The 20,490-nt window shown below is 36.7% G+C and overlaps 1 protein-coding gene across 2 annotated transcripts in view; it reads right to left on the bottom strand.

Moving 5' to 3' along the window:
• Positions 1-20,490, bottom strand: part of KHDRBS3 (KH RNA binding domain containing, signal transduction associated 3) — a 91,129-nt gene that overhangs the window by 15,326 nt on the left and 55,313 nt on the right. For both annotated transcript variants that reach the window (XR_010030330.1, XM_063174555.1), the window contains exons 6-7: positions 19,961-20,153; positions 7,774-7,856 (exon numbers count right to left, since the gene is read on the bottom strand). Coding sequence is in view for 1 of the 2 variants with exons in the window: in XM_063174555.1 (XP_063030625.1) it covers positions 7,774-7,856; positions 19,961-20,153 (276 nt within the window). In the remaining variant the exon portion in view is untranslated. The remainder of the gene's footprint in view (positions 1-7,773; positions 7,857-19,960; positions 20,154-20,490) is intronic.

The raw sequence follows: 20,490 nt of genomic DNA, 5'->3' as shown, positions 1-20,490 counted from the left end.
CTTTCTAAATGAATAACTTTAATTTGTAAGATTGATTATCCGTGTTCTGTCTCCAAAGCCCATATATCCAGCACATTTCTACAGCATCCTGCTGATGCCTGGCAACTGGGTATTCTCCCTTTGTCTTTGTTACCTCCATCCTCCAAGCTTAAAGAACCTTATTTTTAAAACAAACTGTAGTTAATTTGAAGCCTTTCTTTAATTAAGATTTTTTTAGCTGTGACTGGTTCCACTAGTTACACTAACGGGTACAACACAGCACTTCAGGTTACAAAATATTTCCTGTAAACGATTTTTTTTCCTATTTTTGATTTGGAAGATCCACTTTGACCTTTCCCTTCCTCATGTTTTCACTTCTGTAACCAGTCAAGGAAAAAAATTCAAAATCCTACCAACTATTAATCCTATTTAATTGCATTGTGGAATCCAACCATCAAGTTTAAGATGCTGTAAAATCACCAAAGTAAAATTAAACCAATAATGCAAAATTAATACAGTTTTATTAAATAATGACTTTTCTTTATTCCTCAATAATTGTAATTTGATGTTACTGGGTTTTTTTTACTACTTTAAGACCTGCATAGTAGTTTTTCTAACAGTTTTCTAAATTTATTTCCAAATGCATTTTTACTTGTTCCCTAAACAAAGAGGCACAGACACATTTAAATTTAAAGGCAAAATTAGGAAAAAACCAAATGAATTTTATTTTTTGTAATTAGTAAAGATGAAGAGTAATCCTAACATTCATTAAACAGTGAAGCCATCTACTAATATCACCATGAGGATTCAAAAAACCTTTTCCAGTTTTATGAGTGCACCATGAGATATGCTGTGTTTTTCCCATCACTACAGCTGAATCATCTTAGTCATATTCCTTTTTACTGGCATTTCAGACCAGATTTATGTAAATCAATTTAAGAAAGATTAAAATACACTAGATTCACAATTAAAACTATCTATTTTACTAAGGCACTTTTGAATAGTTTACCTTGTCACACCTTAACTTGTGAAGGAAAAGGAAAACATCTATCTAAACCTGAAAAATTAGATCTGAAATACTGCAGTAAATAATCTCTTTCAATAATGTAAGAGCAAAAATTAAGCAGGAAACTACATGCCAGGATTTTCATTCAAAAGCTACATTAGCTTATTTATGCTAATGCTTTAAGGCTTTATTTTACAGAATTATAACCTCCAGTACACTCTGGTACATACCAGGTGTTCATAAACAACAGCAACACAGAATGCCAACACTTTGCACAATCCCAGAAATCAAGCTCCTGCAGACTGATTTGATTTATAAGTCAAAGCATGAAATACAAACAGCTACAAGCATTAAAATGGAGAGAATTACATCTTGGAAAACTACAGTAATAGACACTCATTTGCATATAATGCATATTTATACATCCTGGAAATGCATGATTGCTGACAAACTCAACAATGTAAATTTAAAACACTGAGCATCACAAACAAACTGTTAGCAATTAACTTTCAAATACCAATAGCAACATCTCCATAAGCCAATTTCAAATCCATATGCTCAGCTCTTCATGAAAATCCTCCTATTAAACAGGAATGCCATCATCTTTTATATGACTACTAAGCGTAGTTTCAAAAAACACCTGAAAATTTGAGCTCCTAGTGGGAAATGAGGAGGGTATTTCCAAGAGCTACACACCAGGAATCAGCTTCTCTTGTAACTAAAGTGCCTCTGGAATAATATAAAAAGCAGTACTTAGAGATTTGAAGGATTTTAGCAAACCAATTTAGTTGTATTCTTCAAGCATCAGTTGAACAATGGCCACTGCTGGATTTCAAGGTGTTTTTCTAAGTCCTTTTCACCCAAACCAACATCCAGTTTCTCCATTGTTAGGTAACTACCATAAGCTACCGAACACAAAATTCCTCAAACCTCTCACACCACACGGTTTTTGTGCAAAGTCTTCCCTATTACAGAGAAATTTTCTGTCTTGAATCAGTCACTTTTGAAATGAATTGTAAATAAGGTAATGGATGATAAAGAAGGCTCAGGGGGAATCTTATCACTCCCTACAACTCCCTGAAAGGAGGCTGTGGAAAGGTCTTCTGCCATGTGTGAAACACTGGATTATTGGGAAGAATTCCTTCACTGAAAGGGTGGTCAGGCACTGAAACACGCTGCCCAAGAAACAGTGAAAATCTTAAAAGTGTGAGTGTGGCACCTGGGACATGGTTTGGTGGTGAACATGGTGGTGCTGGGTTGACTATTTTATTTGATCTTGGAGGTCTTTTCGAACCTGAACAATTATATAATTCATAACACCTTATGACACACTTTATCATGCCTAGGGCTTACCATAAAGGCATTTAAGCAAATGATCTAACAAAGCTGCAGTGTGTAATTCTTACTTCCCAACACATCAGCAATAACCACAGAATGATTTAGTGGCACTGAATAAACTTAGGTATACTGAAAAGAGTTTGCCAGTTCCCTCAGCTCAGATTAGGTTAACTGTCTGGCTCCAGGCTCACAGGCAACTTGCAGGGATTTGAATTTATCACATTTTGGTATGATTGGAAGTGATAGTAATTATTGCTAGATATGCACAAAGAGCAGTTGAGAAACACTGCTTAAGTCAATGGCAAAATGGTTGCTGCCAAGATAAATGTATAGCAGTATTAGGTAAATGTGGGAACCACAGAACAATGCAGAAAACTGCAAACAAATCCAGCAATTTCTCCAAGTCTGAATTTTCCCATTTTTACGTGTGTGTTTAGATTAAATTCTGCAACAGAGTGAAGGTGAGATCACCTCGAATGAAGATCTAAAATACTTTTAAATTATGAATTATAATTAAACACAAAATGCCATTGCTACATAAATGACTCATTCTTGTTCCTCACCAGACACTGGCACACAGGTACACAGAGTGTTCCTCTTATAGTTTAGGCTTCTGATCTCTGTTGTAGGCTCAAAATAAATCTAGAAAAACCTTTTCTTTTTTTCCTAGGAAAACTATCCCATTTTAAATGCTAGCAGACAAGACTAAAGAAGTTCTTTGAAGCTTCTGAGTGCATGAAGCAGACAGATGGGGCTTGTCCGCATTCTTTTTTGCACTACAGTAACTGTACTAGCCATCATCTCTCAATAGTAAACCTAAAATCACACAGTAAACTCTCTAATGCTACTGGAGAGGTAAGAAACCCAGCCCCCCCTTTCTCAGCAACCTTGCCACATAATCTGGATTTCAGCACCAAACCTCATTGCCTGGCATGTTAACTCTCTGCAGCATCTGTCACTGCTATGAATGGTTGATCATAAGTACCTCTGTAGTCATCTCAATGCCATTAAGCAGATGGCAGCGCTAAATCCAAATGATGTAGTACATCTCCCTGGTGGACTTTGTTTCCATACACCACCATTATTCTACAATTCCTCAGTGATAAATCTTAGGTATTCTAGAGAACATTAAACAGGGAGCTGACAGAGACAATTGATTTATTAGCATCCATTTCCCTTTGCCTCGCATTTCCTTATTGTCCTGGCAAACACTTGTGCAGATCGTGTACGGAGTCACCAAAGGACCAAAAGCACTTTGGCTCAATTTGAAGCCTATTTCAGAGATTTAAAATAACTAGATTTTTTTTCATGCTGAAAATGTCTAAACTACAGTTTTAAATGAAGATTCAACTAAACCCTCTTGATCCCTCCACAATACTATTAGCTGAATTTTCATAATAAAATTGGTCTAGCAATAACATCAGGCCATTAAAGCACCCTGAACTTTCTGAAATAAATCCAAATAAATCATTACAGTTCTAAACAGGCTTGGGAAGTCCTTTAAGAGTGAGCTAAGTTGTGTAAACATGCATACATGCTGGTGACAAGACCACATGAGTCTGACATAGGCAAATATCAGCACCAGGAGTCATGAGTTTGGCTTTCACAACTCTATTTCATATTTTACCATAACATGCTGACAAAGCTCTTGGCCCACAACTGCACACATGAAATTTATAAATATGTATGTAGGAGAAATTTTATGAAGGAATTCCTGATTACATAGCATGTCCTTGACTGCACATCATGTAACCCTAAAGACTCACTGCATATTGGGGCATGAAGTGATAGGAGAAGAGGATATGGCTTTAAACTAAAAGAGGAGAGATCTAGATTAGATACTAGAATGAAATTCTTTACTGGGAGGATGATGAGGCACTGGCAGAGGCTGTCTGGAGAATGTGGGAATGCTCCACCCCTAGAAGTGTTCAAGACCAGGTGAGATGGAGCTTGGAGCACCCTGGTCTACTGGAAGTTATTCCTGCCCATGGCAGAGGATTGGAACTAGAAGATCTTTGAGGTCCTTTCCAACTCAAACTATTCTATGATTCTATGAAGAATTTGCTACTCTGATTTTCAGAAAGTGCAATTTTAAAAAATAAAATTTAGATAATTTCAGGTTTTTATAACAAGATTAAACAATCCAGTTTATTAAACATCCCAGTTTATAGTGATAAACTTATCTAACAATCCCTCTGCAAAAAACTATACATGTAATTTAATCTTCTAAAAATCAATTAGATATCTAGTAAAACACAGTACAGCTTCAAGGGATGTTTTAAGTCTTTTCCACCATAAAAAATAATTCTGTTAAAGGACATCCTGAAGCACTATTTGGGGCTTTGTTCCATGAACAAGCAACAGTGGATAATAGAATGTTCTAAAGGAAAACAACATTTTTTTATATGATTACATGGCATTAAGATAGATAACTCAAAATCCTCATGTTTCTCTCTCTTGTTAGTGCTGTGGCAGGTTTTAACTCAAACTTCAGCTTGCCAGGTACAAGGAAAGATTCCCACAATGTCAAATAAAATACTATTAAACTTCTAACCACTCATGATTTGGTGTCAGCAAGAAAGTAGTACATAGAATGGAATACTTTATTTACAGAACAAAGTCTCAACTACCTTAATGCACACAGAAATACACAGTTTCTTATTCTTCTTATCTAAACATGTCACTCAACCTAATCCAGCTCAGATTTGGCCATTTATGGGAAATACACTTGAAATGTCCAGATGTAAAGAGCAATAAAGGAGAGTCACACTGTGGTGCTGAAGACTGAATTGGGAGAATGCACTCCTGTGCACCTAGAGCGAAAGATTTGCTGTTGAGCAACCTCTTAGAGATCTCCAAAATTCCTGAAGATATTTCAGATTCTATTGCAAGTTTCTATCTTTAAACGAAGAATCACTAAATAAGCCAAATATTTAAAACGAAAATGAAAATTTTAGCTGTTACTGCCATATCAAATATCATCACTGTACACTTGTGAGCATTAAGCCCTGTTCCTGCACTCAAACTTAGTCATGTACTAAAAACCACTGCAAGTAATTTAATGAGAGAACTAATTTTCAGTTTACTACCTATTTCTCAGATTTCCTCTTTAATACACAGTGTCACTAATATCACAGTATTTCTAAAGGAATCAATATCAGAAGAAATACTAGAAATACTATTCAAACTATTTTCAACTTAGAAAAGGAAAGGGTAAGTTATTTCCCCATGCTGGTCACCAAATTATGCATTTTAAACACATCACTGCTCTCCATGTGCAAATGCAGTTTCTTTCCATTTTTTATGAGGGCAAAAAATCAAGAATAAAAAAGGCTAAATTATGAAAACAATGCACTTTGCCTAATTTCCTTCATAGTAAGGGCCTTGTAATGCTCTTAAATATGATAAGTATATAATTTTGATTACAAAATGGTATTTTGCAATATGGGCTACAACTTGATATTCAGATTAAAGATAGGAATGCTGGTCTACGTAGCTCAGATGGATGTTTATAGTTATTTTTTGCCTGCCAATACTATCCTAAAAATCTTTCTGCCAAGCCAGAAAATGAGTGTTGATATCCTGTGAGGAAAGTGCAAGTGAAAAATTTCTCGTTTTCTTTTTCCACAGAGCACTAAATAAAATTAGGGGATAAATGTCAAATAATCATTAAGAAGGTAACAAATTTGTTATAATCTAACAATATATATTTTGTGAAACTACAGACAAAATACAAAGTAAAGCAACCATTTTATGAAATGTCTCCTAGACAGCCAAGCATGTGCAAATGTATCTAAGAATATTATACATACTCTTATCTATTAATCGTTTACAAGAGCAATTTCATTCCTGGGGAGATTTGCTTTTTTCCTAATTTTAGTTCAAAGAAAGAAAATCTCAGTGAAAACCTTCTTAATGTGGGGAAAAAAAAAATCAAACCCAAGTAATGTTTAATTTTGAATCAGGCAAATGACTTTGTAACGAAGTCCAAATGTTTGTGTGCAATAAACCCATTTACCTACAGCACAAGCAAGAAGGCAGAACAGAATTGCCAACATGAAAATTGAGGACTACTTTGGCAATTGTCTTTTGGGGAAAAAAAAATCCATTACCAGCAACTGTTCTCAAAATGTAACACTCTACAGCGTCTCATATTTTGAAGTTTCTACACTGCAGGTTTCTTAAGTCATATTTTTATCAAGCTTAGAGTCTGTAGGAGCCAAGTATCAGACACAAAGGTAATTTCATTATTGTAGTTTTTAACAATAATGGCACTTGAACTTTCCACTATGCTTTTTCACATTGACTAAACTGTTAAGCACAGAAAAATATTCATTTACACAACAAAACTGAAATTGGGTGTGACAATTCTACAGCAGAGCAGATGCCATGTGTAAACAGCTTTGTTCTCAACTTTGCTATGAACAATTCTGTACTATTTCAGATAAAGCTGCATTGTAAATTTTACATATTTAGCAGAAGGTAAAAGAACTCTGCATCAAATACATTTTTCAGTTTAATTCACTACAAGGGATTCATCAACAGGAATCTCAGTAACCCTGCCTCAGAGGCAAGTCATAACTTTGCCATAGAATTTCAGGACATTGTCAAAAACATTAAAACATCTACTACTGAGAAAATTATGAATGCTTGGTCTGAGAGAAAAGGAATGAAAATAAATTACAGCTCAGTAAAATGTGGACAGAAGTTCTGTTTCCAGAAGTGGAGATGATCATCCAAGCTGCTATATTTGTAATGAGATTTTTGCCATGAAATTCAAACCACATAAAAGAAGTAGTTTTACTTCACAGCATGTTTCCCATCATTGGGTCATATTGTTATTCATGGAGTTGCAAAATAATGACTCCTTTAAGAAAGCAAAATTAAAAAAAAAATCAAAATGGTTAAAAATACTACTGACAATGAAGTGGGAAAAGGAAAACAAATGGCAAGAGATTCAAATTTGTCACAAGGATTTCCAGAGGAGTAAAGCAAACTGACAGGTGTATTTTTTTACAGTCAAATACAGGTAAAATACATGAATATATCTTTGCAAAAGTAGTAAGAAAATTTAATCAGTTGTGTTTCAGAAAAGTTAATACCTCCTATAAAGTTGTATGTTTTTTCTCCTCTCCCCTTCCTTATCCACTCCTCCCTCCCACAACAAATCTGAACTAAATTTCCCTGAATTTTTGGAACATTTGAAAACTTTGATTTAGGATTTGGCATCACTAAAACTGGTACAAGTTCTCAATTCTGTTTCTTTTCAGCCTCTCACAAATTTAAGTTTTGTACTTATGTAATATTAAAGACAAGTAACCTGGGGGTTATTTCTAAAATCTTTTAATAAAATTTTTGCTGTTTATGATGAAATTGGAAAACTCTAAGTAAAATTAACTGGCCAACCACAGAATTTTTCAAATGCAGTTACAGTTGATTTGGAGGCTTACCTTTGTGCTTGAGTGCTATAGCTGTTATCATAGGAATCATAGCTTTGTTCATCATAAGCAGCTCCATAGCCATCATCATACTCCTGAAATGACACAAAAGATGCAATATTAACTTCAAGCACTCTCCAGAAATACAGAAGTACCCCAGTTCTATATGTCAAAGACAACACTCTCCTGAAATATATGTATAACATTTGAACAACATGAAATGGAAAATCTGAATACTGAGATCCCTCCTACCTATACATCTTAGATCATCATTTCTTTAAAGGTATTTAAGGCTATTGGCAACATGCTTTGGGAAGATTTGTTTTTTAGTTAACACTAGCTTGTGCAGATGACAGTACAAGCATTTCATGTCTCCATGTTCTTGAGTTTGAGTGAGCTACTGATCTTCAAGAAAGCTCCGGGAAGCATCTCAGGAGTCAAAACATCTGAACAAATATTTTTACAATTGATTTAGGTAGCTGACTTATTTCTGGACAATAAATTCAATTCTATGTAATTTTGGATAGGAAAGGACTTCCCTAGAGATAAGACTAGCAAGAATGATAATTTTACTACTCTGAATGCCCTCTGAAAAGAATGATAATTTTACTACTCTGAATGCCCTCCCACACTTCAGCTTGTGGGAGTTTAGCACTGAACAAGAAACTATAAGTAAGGATTTCTTACTTCTCTCCACATTAGTCACACTATTTAAGTACACAATGTAACACTCTTCTCAACACAGTGCTGTATTTGAACACCAATTTGAAGAAATTACTAAACTCAGCCATACAGAAATTTAAGATAAAAACAAGTGACAGTGATTATGTGTTTTCACAAAGAATAAGCTATACAAATCTGAAGAACCGTCATCAATTTACTGTTTTGTCCAATTAATACACCTAAGTGAGTTAAACACAGGAAAAGCAGAAATGGCACATCTACTGTAATAATTCATAGGATATCCTAATATCTAAATCCTGTCTAAATATGCATAAAACCTCAGTGGATATTTAGGAGTATGTTGCCAGATAAGAATGAACTAATGAGAAGACACTTTGAAGACTGGGGGATCATTCTTCATATACATATATACACACTCATATATACATATATATATATACACATTTTTTGTATATGTATATGTGTGTGTATATATATATATATATGTATATATATATATACACATACATATACATATATATACCTACATACATATATATATTAATGGTGTTTTCTGAATAAGTGTTGTATCCAGCCCTGGCAATTAAAGGATAAAGCCTCATGAAAGAACCCACATTTTAACAAATGGAATGTTTAAGGATCTTTCAGCAGTGACAGAGAACAAAACCAACAATCAGTATCAATCAATTTAGGTAGGAACGACAAATGATGGATTGTCTAACTCTGGTAGAAAACCTTTCCAATGATGGGAATCTGACAGCTTGCTATAGCAGAAGGCAGTGACATCCTCAAAACAACTGACAGGAAACCTAATTTCCTATGAGTTTTTAGCAAGTTTTCCAGTCATTTGAAATTGCTTCTTTGGAAAACAGGCAACCTGCCCATCAATAGGGCTTCAGCACTGCTAGATCAGTGCACATGATTGTTTCCCAGCAGTGATTAGGAGAAGGGTGTCTGTGAACATTTGCCAGCACAGTTGAGTGAGTTTATTTAGTGGTTTGGAAGAAGAAACTAGGATTCTTTCAACTGTCAGTTGCATGGGGATCCATGAATAAATAGTCACTCAAAAAAGGAAATGCGTTTTGTCTTTCAGTAATTCGCTGCCCTGAAACTAAAAATTAAAACAGACTCTTAGGATTTTCTTGCCCATTATATAAGGCTTTTCTTGATAAGCCACAGACTAAACCCCAACCCAACTGCCTGCTGGCAGTTATTCCAAACAGGCATTTTATTACTTATTGATGCAATACACAGACATCTGTTAACAATACAGACCCTGACCAACAGCAGAAGCTGCCTGAGCCAATTTCTTTGCTCTGTTCCAGAACATTTACATGACATTTGGTCTCCTCTCATAGACTCTCCCAAATGTGAACTAGCCATCCTTAAGACTTCCAAATCCCTTCCACATCCCTTCCAAAGCTCAAACTGGGCACATCCAGCAATGTCAACAAATAACAGTGGAGGACTGAAATTAACCTTTTAATGTGTAAGGAAAGCTTTGCCCCTAAGGAATCATTAGAGACCTCTTGAGCAATCAGTCCTCTCATTCAGATTTATGTTAACTATTTCACTGAAAAAATGGACCATAAAAGAAAGATGGTAAGAGACTGCTTTGAAGTTATGGTGTTTCTATTCTTTCTATTCTTGTTTCTACTTCTTGAAAACAGAGGAACAAAATAAATTCAAAAAGAGGAAATCCTTCCTAAGATGTTCAGCAGAACAAAAGGAAAATTTGGGTGAGGTCCATTCTGTATCAGACTGAACTACTTCTTTAATTAGCACTTGAGAATTTTTGCCCAGCATTCATCACTGTTCACCACTCCATGTGTTAGCAACCTGACAACTGCTGAAATTAAGCCCTGCATTATGATATTGTTCATGGTGGTTCTTAGAAGCCTTGTATGGAAAGATACCTGGTTTGTGGTTTATATGCGGGACTCCTGTCAGAATTAAAATTGTCAAGCTGGGTTTTTGAGATTATAGTAATCTACTTAAATAGATCCATTATCTTTTACTGATGTATTTCATAGAATCACAGAATGGTTTGGACTGGAAGGGACATTAATGATCATTTTGTCCCATCCCCTGTCATGGATGGGGACACCTTCCATGTGTCCAGACTAGACGAGGTTGCTCAGGGTCCCATCCAACCTGGCCTTGAACACTTACAGGGATGGGGCAGCCACAGCTTTGCTGGGCAGTCTGTGCCAGAGTCTCACCACCCTCACAGGAAAGAATTTTTCCCTAATATTTACAGTTATAAACCTCAAAGTTTACACTAAAAACAAGATAAATACGTGCAACATGATCCAAAAATAAAATGGGTTTGCTCTCAATAGCTTGTTCTGTTAAGAAATAAGATATTCAAATTCCAAAATATGTGTTTGCTCCACACAATTCCTTTGAAGTAGCAATTAGGCAGGAGCAGCTGAAATATGTTTCAGAGCTTTCCCTGAACTAGGTCTCACAGTATTTGCTCTTAGTCATGCAGTATTGGAAAACTTTCTCTTTCAGGAGGTTACAAACAAGGTCAACAGTGACAGAATTTTTTGAGTTTTAAATTAAATTCATGCTACTTTAGTATTTTCTTTCTGAATCAGACCTCTAGTGGCTTCAGTGAATGTTTTCTTTAACTTTATTTAGTATTTAGGTGAAATATCCCTGGCCATCTGGCATATTTCAGTGCTATAAAATACCATGCTAACTTAAATGAGAATAACCATCATTTTTACACATATATAATAAAAATGGACAGAACTGAACTTACACACAGAAAGCTGGTACTGAAGTGCACCTTTGTACTAAGTACATTCTACTAAGCCCAAGCATTGCTATACAGATTTCTTTCTATGTAATAACAAAAGAATTATACTTTCATAAGAACCTTCTCATTACATTTTTCCTGCTGATTTTTGGGCATCTTTCAGGTACTTATAAAAGCATTCACTTTCATATTTAAAGCCATTATTCTTCACATGGATGACAGTGTCTGTATTCCTTCAATCTATGAAATGTAACACAATGGACTTCCCTTTCTATTCACACTACATCTGTCTATGAATAGCTTTTCCTAAATGTACTCAGATATCAGAAAGTTTACTGGTGAACCCATATTCCATCTCCCACTTCAAAACCCAAAAGCCCACTCCAGATCATGTCTTCATGCCATGAACAGAAGCCTTTCCATTGTTATTCATTATTCTGCTTTTCAGAATAATCCAGAAAAATTTAACTCTTATCAGATTAGTCTGATCAAAAGGCAGCAAGTGTGCTGAACATTGTGCTTACAACAGAAATGTGGGGAAAAAAGAGCTGAAAATACTGAAGTCCTTTTAAACTACAGGTATTTATCACCCAACATTTGAAGTACCCATCAGGAAGGTATCAAGAGCAACTGCCTCGACTTCAGGCTTAAGAATCTTCTCCCAAAGTAACAAAAAAGCTGGAGTTACAACAAAGATCATCTGAAAAGAATATGGAGTTACTCTTTAAAATCTCAGAGCTTAATAATAAAGTCCTTTATTAAGCCAACCTATAAGTGTTTCCATTTAAAGAGAGCTTCTGCCTGCAGTGGTCTCAGTGATGGTGCCCACAGGTGCAATAAATCCAAAGAGCAGCACTGGTAGCTGTAATTACTCCGTGTAAAGAACAGACATTATTCATTAATAGAATCAAAGGCAATGTGTAAATATGCACCATTTGAATATATTAAGTTACTATCATGGGTCAAAAAATGATAAAAGCAATCTTTGCCACAACCCCTGCACTCCACAAAACATTATAAATCATGCTAAGCCTTGTTCATCAGTGCTGTTTAATTAAAATAGTACTCTGAACAAACTCTTGCAAGTGGAGAATAGGAAATGCTGGTTTTAAATTGGAATCTGTTGGCAGTGACAATGACAGACTACTGTTTGGAACCTCTTTAAGGAAAATGAACAATGTTTCAAAGAACAAGACCGAGAAACAGAAAGAAAGAAGAGGGTAAAAGTGGCTTTTAACAAAGGCCATTTGCAGAGCTGGGAAAAAAGATCATGAAATCAATAAGAAATCAATTTTCCAGCTGTTCCCATCTAAGGAAATCCATCCAAGGGAAAAAAATAAGGACACTACCACTACAGCTAAAATGTTTTCTTTTTACACTGTTTCTTTTTCCTCATCATTCTCTGAAATTAATGCTTACACTACTATACCATCCCATAACACTAAAGGAGCACATTCACATATTTATTTTAGATAAAAACTATCAAATTAAAAGAAAAAAAAAGTTTATGCAGAGATTAACTTGAAGGAGACAGCACAAAACAACATCAGTGCAATGAACTCCTTTTGGCAAATTAGAACTGTAAAGGGAAGGAACAGGCATTTTGTTACATGGGAATAACATCCCCCCCTCATTTAATCAACAGGGAATATGAGGCAATCAGAGCAAATATGGGCTGCTACAACCATCTTAAGTCTGAGCACCAACATCAAGGACATTAGCAGCAAACATGCACAGACTGTAAGCTCTTGTTTTGGAGATTTTCATCTGTTTTCATCCAGAAGGAGCATATCCAACCAGAACAAATAAGGTTTTCATAGAATGAGAGATGCAGGAGTGGATTGTTTTTCATGCACCTCAAAAAAACCCTCAGGAGTTGCTAATGAATATAGACAGCAACATTTAAACCAAATTACTATCAGACCAAAACAAGTCTGGTTCTCTATACACAACAGCAGGGAGCAGTGCCAGAATCAGGAGGATTCATTCAATAATACCAAGTTTCAGATAAGCAGCTTAAACTAAAATACTTAGAAAGGAATTTTATGGGAACTTTATAGGTGAACATTGAGTTAGGCAAGGGGAAAAGCTGTTCAGCTTTTTCTGCAAAGCATCCCACATTTCCCATAGCCAATGTCACCCCAGTTCCTGGGAAAATGGAAACATTTTGCATTCTCTCTCCATCTCATCCTGAAAACCCCAAAGAAGATACAAGACTTGAAATTAAACAAAGCAGTTATTTGAAGGGCTTAAAATACAAAACCTTCCCCTCCCTCCCCCTTTTATTGCTTCTTGCTTGTCCTACTTACTACAAAAAAGAACATTTTCTTGGAAAGAAAAAGCCAAGAAATAATGTTTTCATGTTATGAACTTGCTTTTCAAAAGTCTCACACAAATTCTCCCTGAATTTAAGAACAGTGTTAGCACTTCTAAAAAGCCAGAACTCAGCAAACAAACTGCTTAGAAAATGGCACAATACCTAAATGGAAACCACAACATTATCCACAAAGGGGAAGAGGGACAGCATGGACAAAATATAATTTCTCTGCTTCTTAGAGATTGAATCTAATTCAAGCCCTTTCCAGGAACCCAAACAAAAAGCTTCACATTCAAACAACTAAGCAGATAAACTCACTGATTTAAAATGCTGCACATCATCAGGAAGTTATCAACATTCACAAGAACAAGGTAAATTAAAACATGGTGTAAATCTTGCAAAGTGACACTGAAATTACACTTGAACTCCATTATAGAATTTAAATTCTTTTCAAAGTCTTATGCCATCTGGACTAGCCCTTACTTTCACTAATATTTTACTACCTCAACTTCAAGAAGCCTTTATTTGTAAATAAAAAATGGGGTTTTTTTATATGGTATACAGAGATTTTTCTCTTTTTTTTCCCTACAGATCTTACCTTCTTTAACCCCAAACAGCAAGTGAATATCAGTGAGAAAACTCCACTTTAAAAACAGTTCACCACTCAAAATCAGCAAAGTATTAATAGCTCCAAGAAATTGCTTCCACATTAATCCTAATTTTCAGTTTTTCAAAATCCAAATTAATTATGATCTCAATAGGGAGACAGGGAATTCAAACTTAAGGATGGAGATTAAAACTGAATTTGCACTGGTTTTCTAAGGAAGTGAACTAAATAACAGGATATAGGGTTTTCAATGGAATGGGCTCTCCCCTGTGAACAGTAAGACTGCAATTATTCTTTTATCCAATGGACACCTACATTCATATTTTGTTATACTGACTGGATCATGAAATTAATTTCTTAGCCATCCAGACAAATATTATTTGTGAATCAACTTTCCCTAAGGCTTACCAAATTTGTAGGATTTCCTGCCAAACCAAAAGGACAGAAAGTGCTGTGTATGCTGGGACAGTATCCTGGTGGTCAGCACATCATCTCCAGACAGACCCAAGGGAATATGAATACCTGTAACAGGAATTTGATCCACAGGCCTCCCAGTACCAAAAAATACTGAGATTTTACTTATAAAAAGAGACAGAAAAACACACCATCTGCTCATTATTTTGGGTGAGATTTTGTTAGACAGCAGGTTATGGTAATGTTTTGGGTCTTCCCCATTTCTCATGGGAAACAGGACAAGCACAGTCTCATAGCATTGTAATATCTGTAATACACATGTACTTCACAGTACACATTGAGTGATAATTACAGTCTCACAACACAGACCTAGTGTGAGAACTACAATCTTGAGTCTGAGATGTGCTTTGTTCATCAGTAAAGCAATGTATTTCTGGAAATATCCACAAATGAATGCTTCAGGAACTATAAATCTTATAAAAAAATCCCTAACCTTTATGGTTTTGCAGAAAGAAAAAATAACTAAATGTAGATTTTAAAGAGTAGGTTTTGAAGTTTGTTGCTATTGGTAACTATTTTGTATCCAACTGTTCTGTACATCCTTTTGAGTGGCCTGTATCTGTATCCAAGTTAAAATACTTTTGAAATCTAATTAGAAATAACTCACAGTGTTCTTTTTAAAGTTACAACTTACTTAACATTAGAAAGGCTCCCTTGGTCTCCTGTTGGTAGACATTCCATCTTGGCTCCATTTCTTAATACAGAAAGCAATGCCTTTGGAGCTTTAGCTGCTAGAAATTACATGCGGTCAGTGCATCAGAAAACTCTGTCCCTGAGTTAACCCTTTTCTGAACACAAGAAAACATATATAAATTGGTCAAAACCAGAAATAAAGCTCTGCCACAAATTTTATCCAGAACAGGGAGGAATATTCAGATCTGACAGTCTTCCAAAGTAGTGTTGAAGCAAGTCTTGGCCACAACATGCTGGACTGATGAGTTATTTTTTAAGTGCCAGAGCAACAGGTTTTAAATCCATGTTTAAAGTTCTTAATGCCTAAAAATATGAACTCAGATAAAACTCACTTTGCATTTAACACAATTAAGCAGCCAGAACAGGACTTGACACAGCATCATCACAAATATATTCATGCAAAGTACAGAAGTGAAAGACTGGTAGAGTATTTACTAAATATTTGCCTTTGTAAAATGAAAAAAGCATCAAATAAAAATCTAGTCTTAAAAAGCTTCAGTCCCACTGTGTGTCGCTAATTTGGAAAAAAGCCTCAGAGGTTGGAAGCTGAGAAGAAGGCAACAGCAGGACGAGGCCAAGAGCAACAAATGTGATGAGGCAGTAACTGAGACTGAGCAGTTCTGCTCTAACCCATGCTTGACTCAACATTTGCTAAGGAATTGACCTTACACTCCTGCTTCTTGGAAAATTGTAGAAAAGCTTAAAATTTCCAGCTAGTACTTAAATACAGTTTCTATTTCTTATCGTAATGGAATAAGCTGTCAGCTTCAAAATCCACAAAAATATTTTAGTCTATTGCACAGTATAGTTCAATGAGTAGAGGAAAAAAAAATCCCATTTAATTAAGAGAAAAATGTTCCTGAAACCATCTGTAAGTTCTTCAACAAATGTAGCATTCACCTAGAATGATTTCCCTCATCCAGCTGTTACAAAAATAATCCTGGCCATGCTTCACACGTCACAACATGTTTTCTCCTGACCTAAGCAGCCGAGGAAAGAAAAATGAGAGTCCTGCTAGTCTTCAGAGAAAGTTTATCACAGCAACCAGAGCAGTGAGTTATAAAGCTGGCTGGCTGTAGAGGATGGAATTTTTCCTATACAGGCTGATCCTACAGCTATTAAAGAGTCAGTCTTCAGAGAAAATGATAAGGAACTGTCATTTAGTAGCTTCAAGAGCTTCATCATGGTACTAACAGTGTGGTGGGGTCTCAGGAGGAATGAGTCCTGCAGCTGAGGCTCACACATAAATGAGACTGGCAACAGTGGAGTGGGAAAACTGCTTATATTGAACTGGAAAGATGTGCCACTATTGCTGCTAGTCCAGTATGCTGTGTGACTTCTGCAGAGATAGCCAAAGCATTCAAAGGCCACCAATGCACAGACCCCAGAAAGGTGACAGAAGACAGAGGCAGCTCACTCTGAGCAGAGCTTTCTGTAATGGACAAGATTCTGGAACACTTCCCTGTGGGCTCTAAACACAGGACAGCAATGTTCACAGTTTTCTTGATCTTAACTTAAAATGCATCTCAATTTAAGGACTTTTTGCCTGTGATGTTTTCCCCATGTGAAATACTTCCTCTAAATGTAACCCTTCCAATTTTTCAGAATGAAACAGGTATTCTCTTTCCCATTTTGAAGACAACTATTTATAAAAAAACAATCAATTAATCAAGCAGAGGAAGGAGAGATATCAGGATAAGCAAGAGGCAAAACTGAGTTCATCACAGATGTTAAAAATTCACTGGTTTCAAGTGAATTACTCTACACAGAGTTAGAAAAGGATTGAAGGAAAAAGGATGTTGTAATTCATTGCCTGTAACAAGGTAGATTTAATAGCACTCAACAGAGGAAATGGACAAGGACTTTACATACTGAACCCCTAAATCACCTTTAAATATTGAGTTACAGGAGTGAGTGGTTCAAAGCTTCCATCCACACACAGTTTGCTTCTTCCTGGACTTGCACAGTTTCACATTTGTTTAAGGAGTACAAAGAAAAGGCTTGTAAGCCTAAGGGAATCAAGAGCTTCATGAATCCTCAGGACTTTCCAATCTTCAATAGAAAGTCTTCTTGTGGTGGGTTGACCCTTACTGAACACCAGGTGTCCACCAAAGCCACTCTGTCACTCCCCTCCTCAGGTGGACATAAAAGCCTCATGGCTCAAGATTACTCACCAGTTACTGTCACAGGCAAAATAGACCCAGCTGGGGTAAATTAGCTCATTACCAATGAAATCAGAGTAGGATGATGAGAAATTAAAACTCAATTGAGCAACATGTTCCCCTGCACCCTTCCCTTCTTTCCCAGTGTCAACTTCACTCCAAAATTCTCTACTCGTTCCCTCACAGCAATGCAGGGAATGGGAGCGGGGGCTGTGGTGAACTCACCACACCTTGCCCCTGCTTGCTCCTCCTCAGGGACAGGACATCTCCCACTCTTCACCAGCTCCAGCATCAGATCCCTCCCGCAGGGACAGTCCAACACAAACTTCTCCAATGTGAGCCCTTCCCCTGGGGTGCAGCTCGTCATGAACTGTTGCAGAGTAGGAACCTTGCACGGGGTGAAGTCATTTAGAAACAGACTGCTCCAGACTGGGATGTTTTTCCTTCCTTTAAATACATTATCCCAGAGGTAGTACCACCATTGGGCTTTGGCTTGGCCATCAGCAGGACCACCTTGGAGCTGGCTGGCACTGGCTCTGCTGGGCACAGCAGCAGCTTCCAAAAGCATCTCACAGGAACCACCCCTGCAGCCCTCTGCTACCAAAACCTAGCCACAAAAACCCAATACACTTCTAAAGGTTTCTCTCTAACCTCTCTGGATATCTCAGTCTCCAAAGCTTTGATGGTGCTTAAAATAGTTTATGGTACCCCCCAGTGTTTCTGATGTTCTCATTCTACATACACTTCCCAATCAGCAAGACCTTATTCTGCTCAGGTTGGCAAACTAATGCTTCCGTATTAGATATAACTAAGCAGGAATCAGTAAAGAAGGCACAGAAACACTACTAAAGACTCATACCATGCTCCCTTAACCTGTAAAAGACAGAGATAAGGCCCTTAGATAATGTCCTGCAAATGGACAGGTAAAAAACACCAAGCATCAAATTTAACACTGAACATGCAACACACCAATGGCTTATGTCCCTGCTAAATGTTCTTCTAAAGAAAATATAGACCATGTAGGACTGCTTTTCCAACTACAGCTTTAAGTACTACATCTATCTAACTATAACTATCCCTGCAAAGGTATCTTTTTTGGTAGATAAGGGATCCAGTTCTAAAGAAAATTTTTTTTAGAAGTTATTTAGTGCAGCACTATTTTTCTGTACAGTGCTATTTTCTAATTATTCTCCCAGAAGTGAAGCATACTTCACGACACTGAGGCAAGCAGCTGTTACTTCCACACCCCTTCTATAGACACATTCTATAAATAGCAGATCATAAAGAAATATGAAGTTACTCAAAGAGGTTTCTATTCTACCATCTCTCTATGTGTTCTAGAATGTATGTCCTGGAAATAGGTGTACAATGAGGATTGATTCCTTGGAAGGCATTGTGAGAGAACCACTTATTTGCAGTACCCACTCTGACTAGTCAAGTATAGCCAGGGGGAATTTAGGCATGTTGGTAAAGTATTCTTTCTCAAAATTAATGAACTACATTAATTCTGAATTTTTCAATTATATGCATAAATGTTCATATTAACAACATTGAATTTCTTCCCTTATAGAGCTACAAGTGTTATATAGAAAATTGGTTTTCTGCCAAAAGGGAGAAAACCAGGTATTTGATTTAGATGGTTTTGGTGGGGATCTTTGGAAGAAGAGAGGTGAAGATAGTGAAATAATGGTTTAGACAAAGGCAAAAAAAATCTAAATAGCAAATTTTCAGGAAAACAGAATCTCTTTTTGTTAGTCTAAACAATGAAGTCCAGAAACACTTGGCTGTAAAGAGGGCACACTAAAACCTTTAGTATTAAAAGCACTGTCCTTGAAGGTATTATTTTCCTAAAAGACTAAATTCATTTTTATCACTACAGTTTTGACTTATTGATCTTTTTTCTCTATCTTACTGCTCTGTAAGTTCAATTTAAGTTTTCCTTAACAATTCATAACTGCATCATTTTGTCATATACAACATAAAAAGTATTTTGATATGATTCTAATGTTTAATACAATAAAATCAAGATGAGTATGTATGGCTTATTGAGGTGCATTGTTAAAATTTTAGGATTAGTTCTGAAGCTTTCATAAAAATATTTTACATGTCTGACCATTAAACTACTATATGACCACTAAGATAGGCTTAGGAAGGAAGATTAGAATATTATTCTGTTTTAGTTGAGAATTAGAAGTCTACAACAATCGTGATTTTTCAAATTTTTTGGAAAGCAGAAACCTAATATTAAACATTTAAGAGGCACATAACTATTTTGCCAAATGTACTGCAAATGTCTTTAAGATGGTGTATACATATAACCCAATTTATTTTTTTTATATTAAGCAGTTCAAGCCTGAAATGATAAAGAGAGATGACCACATTTGTCAGAGATGTTGGGTCAGCACTTAGGTGCTAATTGTACAGAGTTCTGAAGGGATCTGCCCTCTCCAGAACGACCCACGCTCCACGCTCAGCACACCCACAGCTCCACTTACGTATTCCCCGTAGGTCTCCTGCGCCGGGGGCGGCGGCAGGGGCCGGTACCCCGCCGGGGGAGGAACTCCTCGTGCTCTGGGTGCCAGAAGTCCCCGGCTCCGACTGACGGGTCCTCTGCTGGGAGGGACTCCCCGGGGAGCTGGTGCCCCTCTGGGCACTCCTGCTGGTGGTGGAGGCACTCCCCCACGGCCCCTGCAAACACACGGATCGCTGACCATTAGACACCATACCCAGGGCCTCCCTTCCAACACCTCCCACCCCACATCCTGGCAGTTCTGCTTTGCTACAGCCAGAAAAAGTCTAGAAGAGATTTAGAGTTTGTCCTTTCTCTGTAGGCTTAAATCCGATTGAGTGTGTTATGCAAAAAATGCTGGAAGATACAAACGAGACAAGGGATTCAGTGATGAACCTTGCACTGACTTGAGTCATTCTCACACACTCAGGCACACCCAAAACAACCTGCTGGAATCAGTCAACTTCACTGGAATTTGATTTCTAGCATGTGAAATCACAAGCACAGATTAACAGC

This window comes from Melospiza melodia, chromosome 1, assembly GCF_035770615.1.
Source record: "Melospiza melodia melodia isolate bMelMel2 chromosome 1, bMelMel2.pri, whole genome shotgun sequence".
Classification (NCBI taxonomy): Eukaryota; Metazoa; Chordata; class Aves; order Passeriformes; family Passerellidae; genus Melospiza; species Melospiza melodia.
Note: the sequence above shows the minus strand (reverse complement) of the source record. Positions and strands in the feature narration are given on the sequence as shown.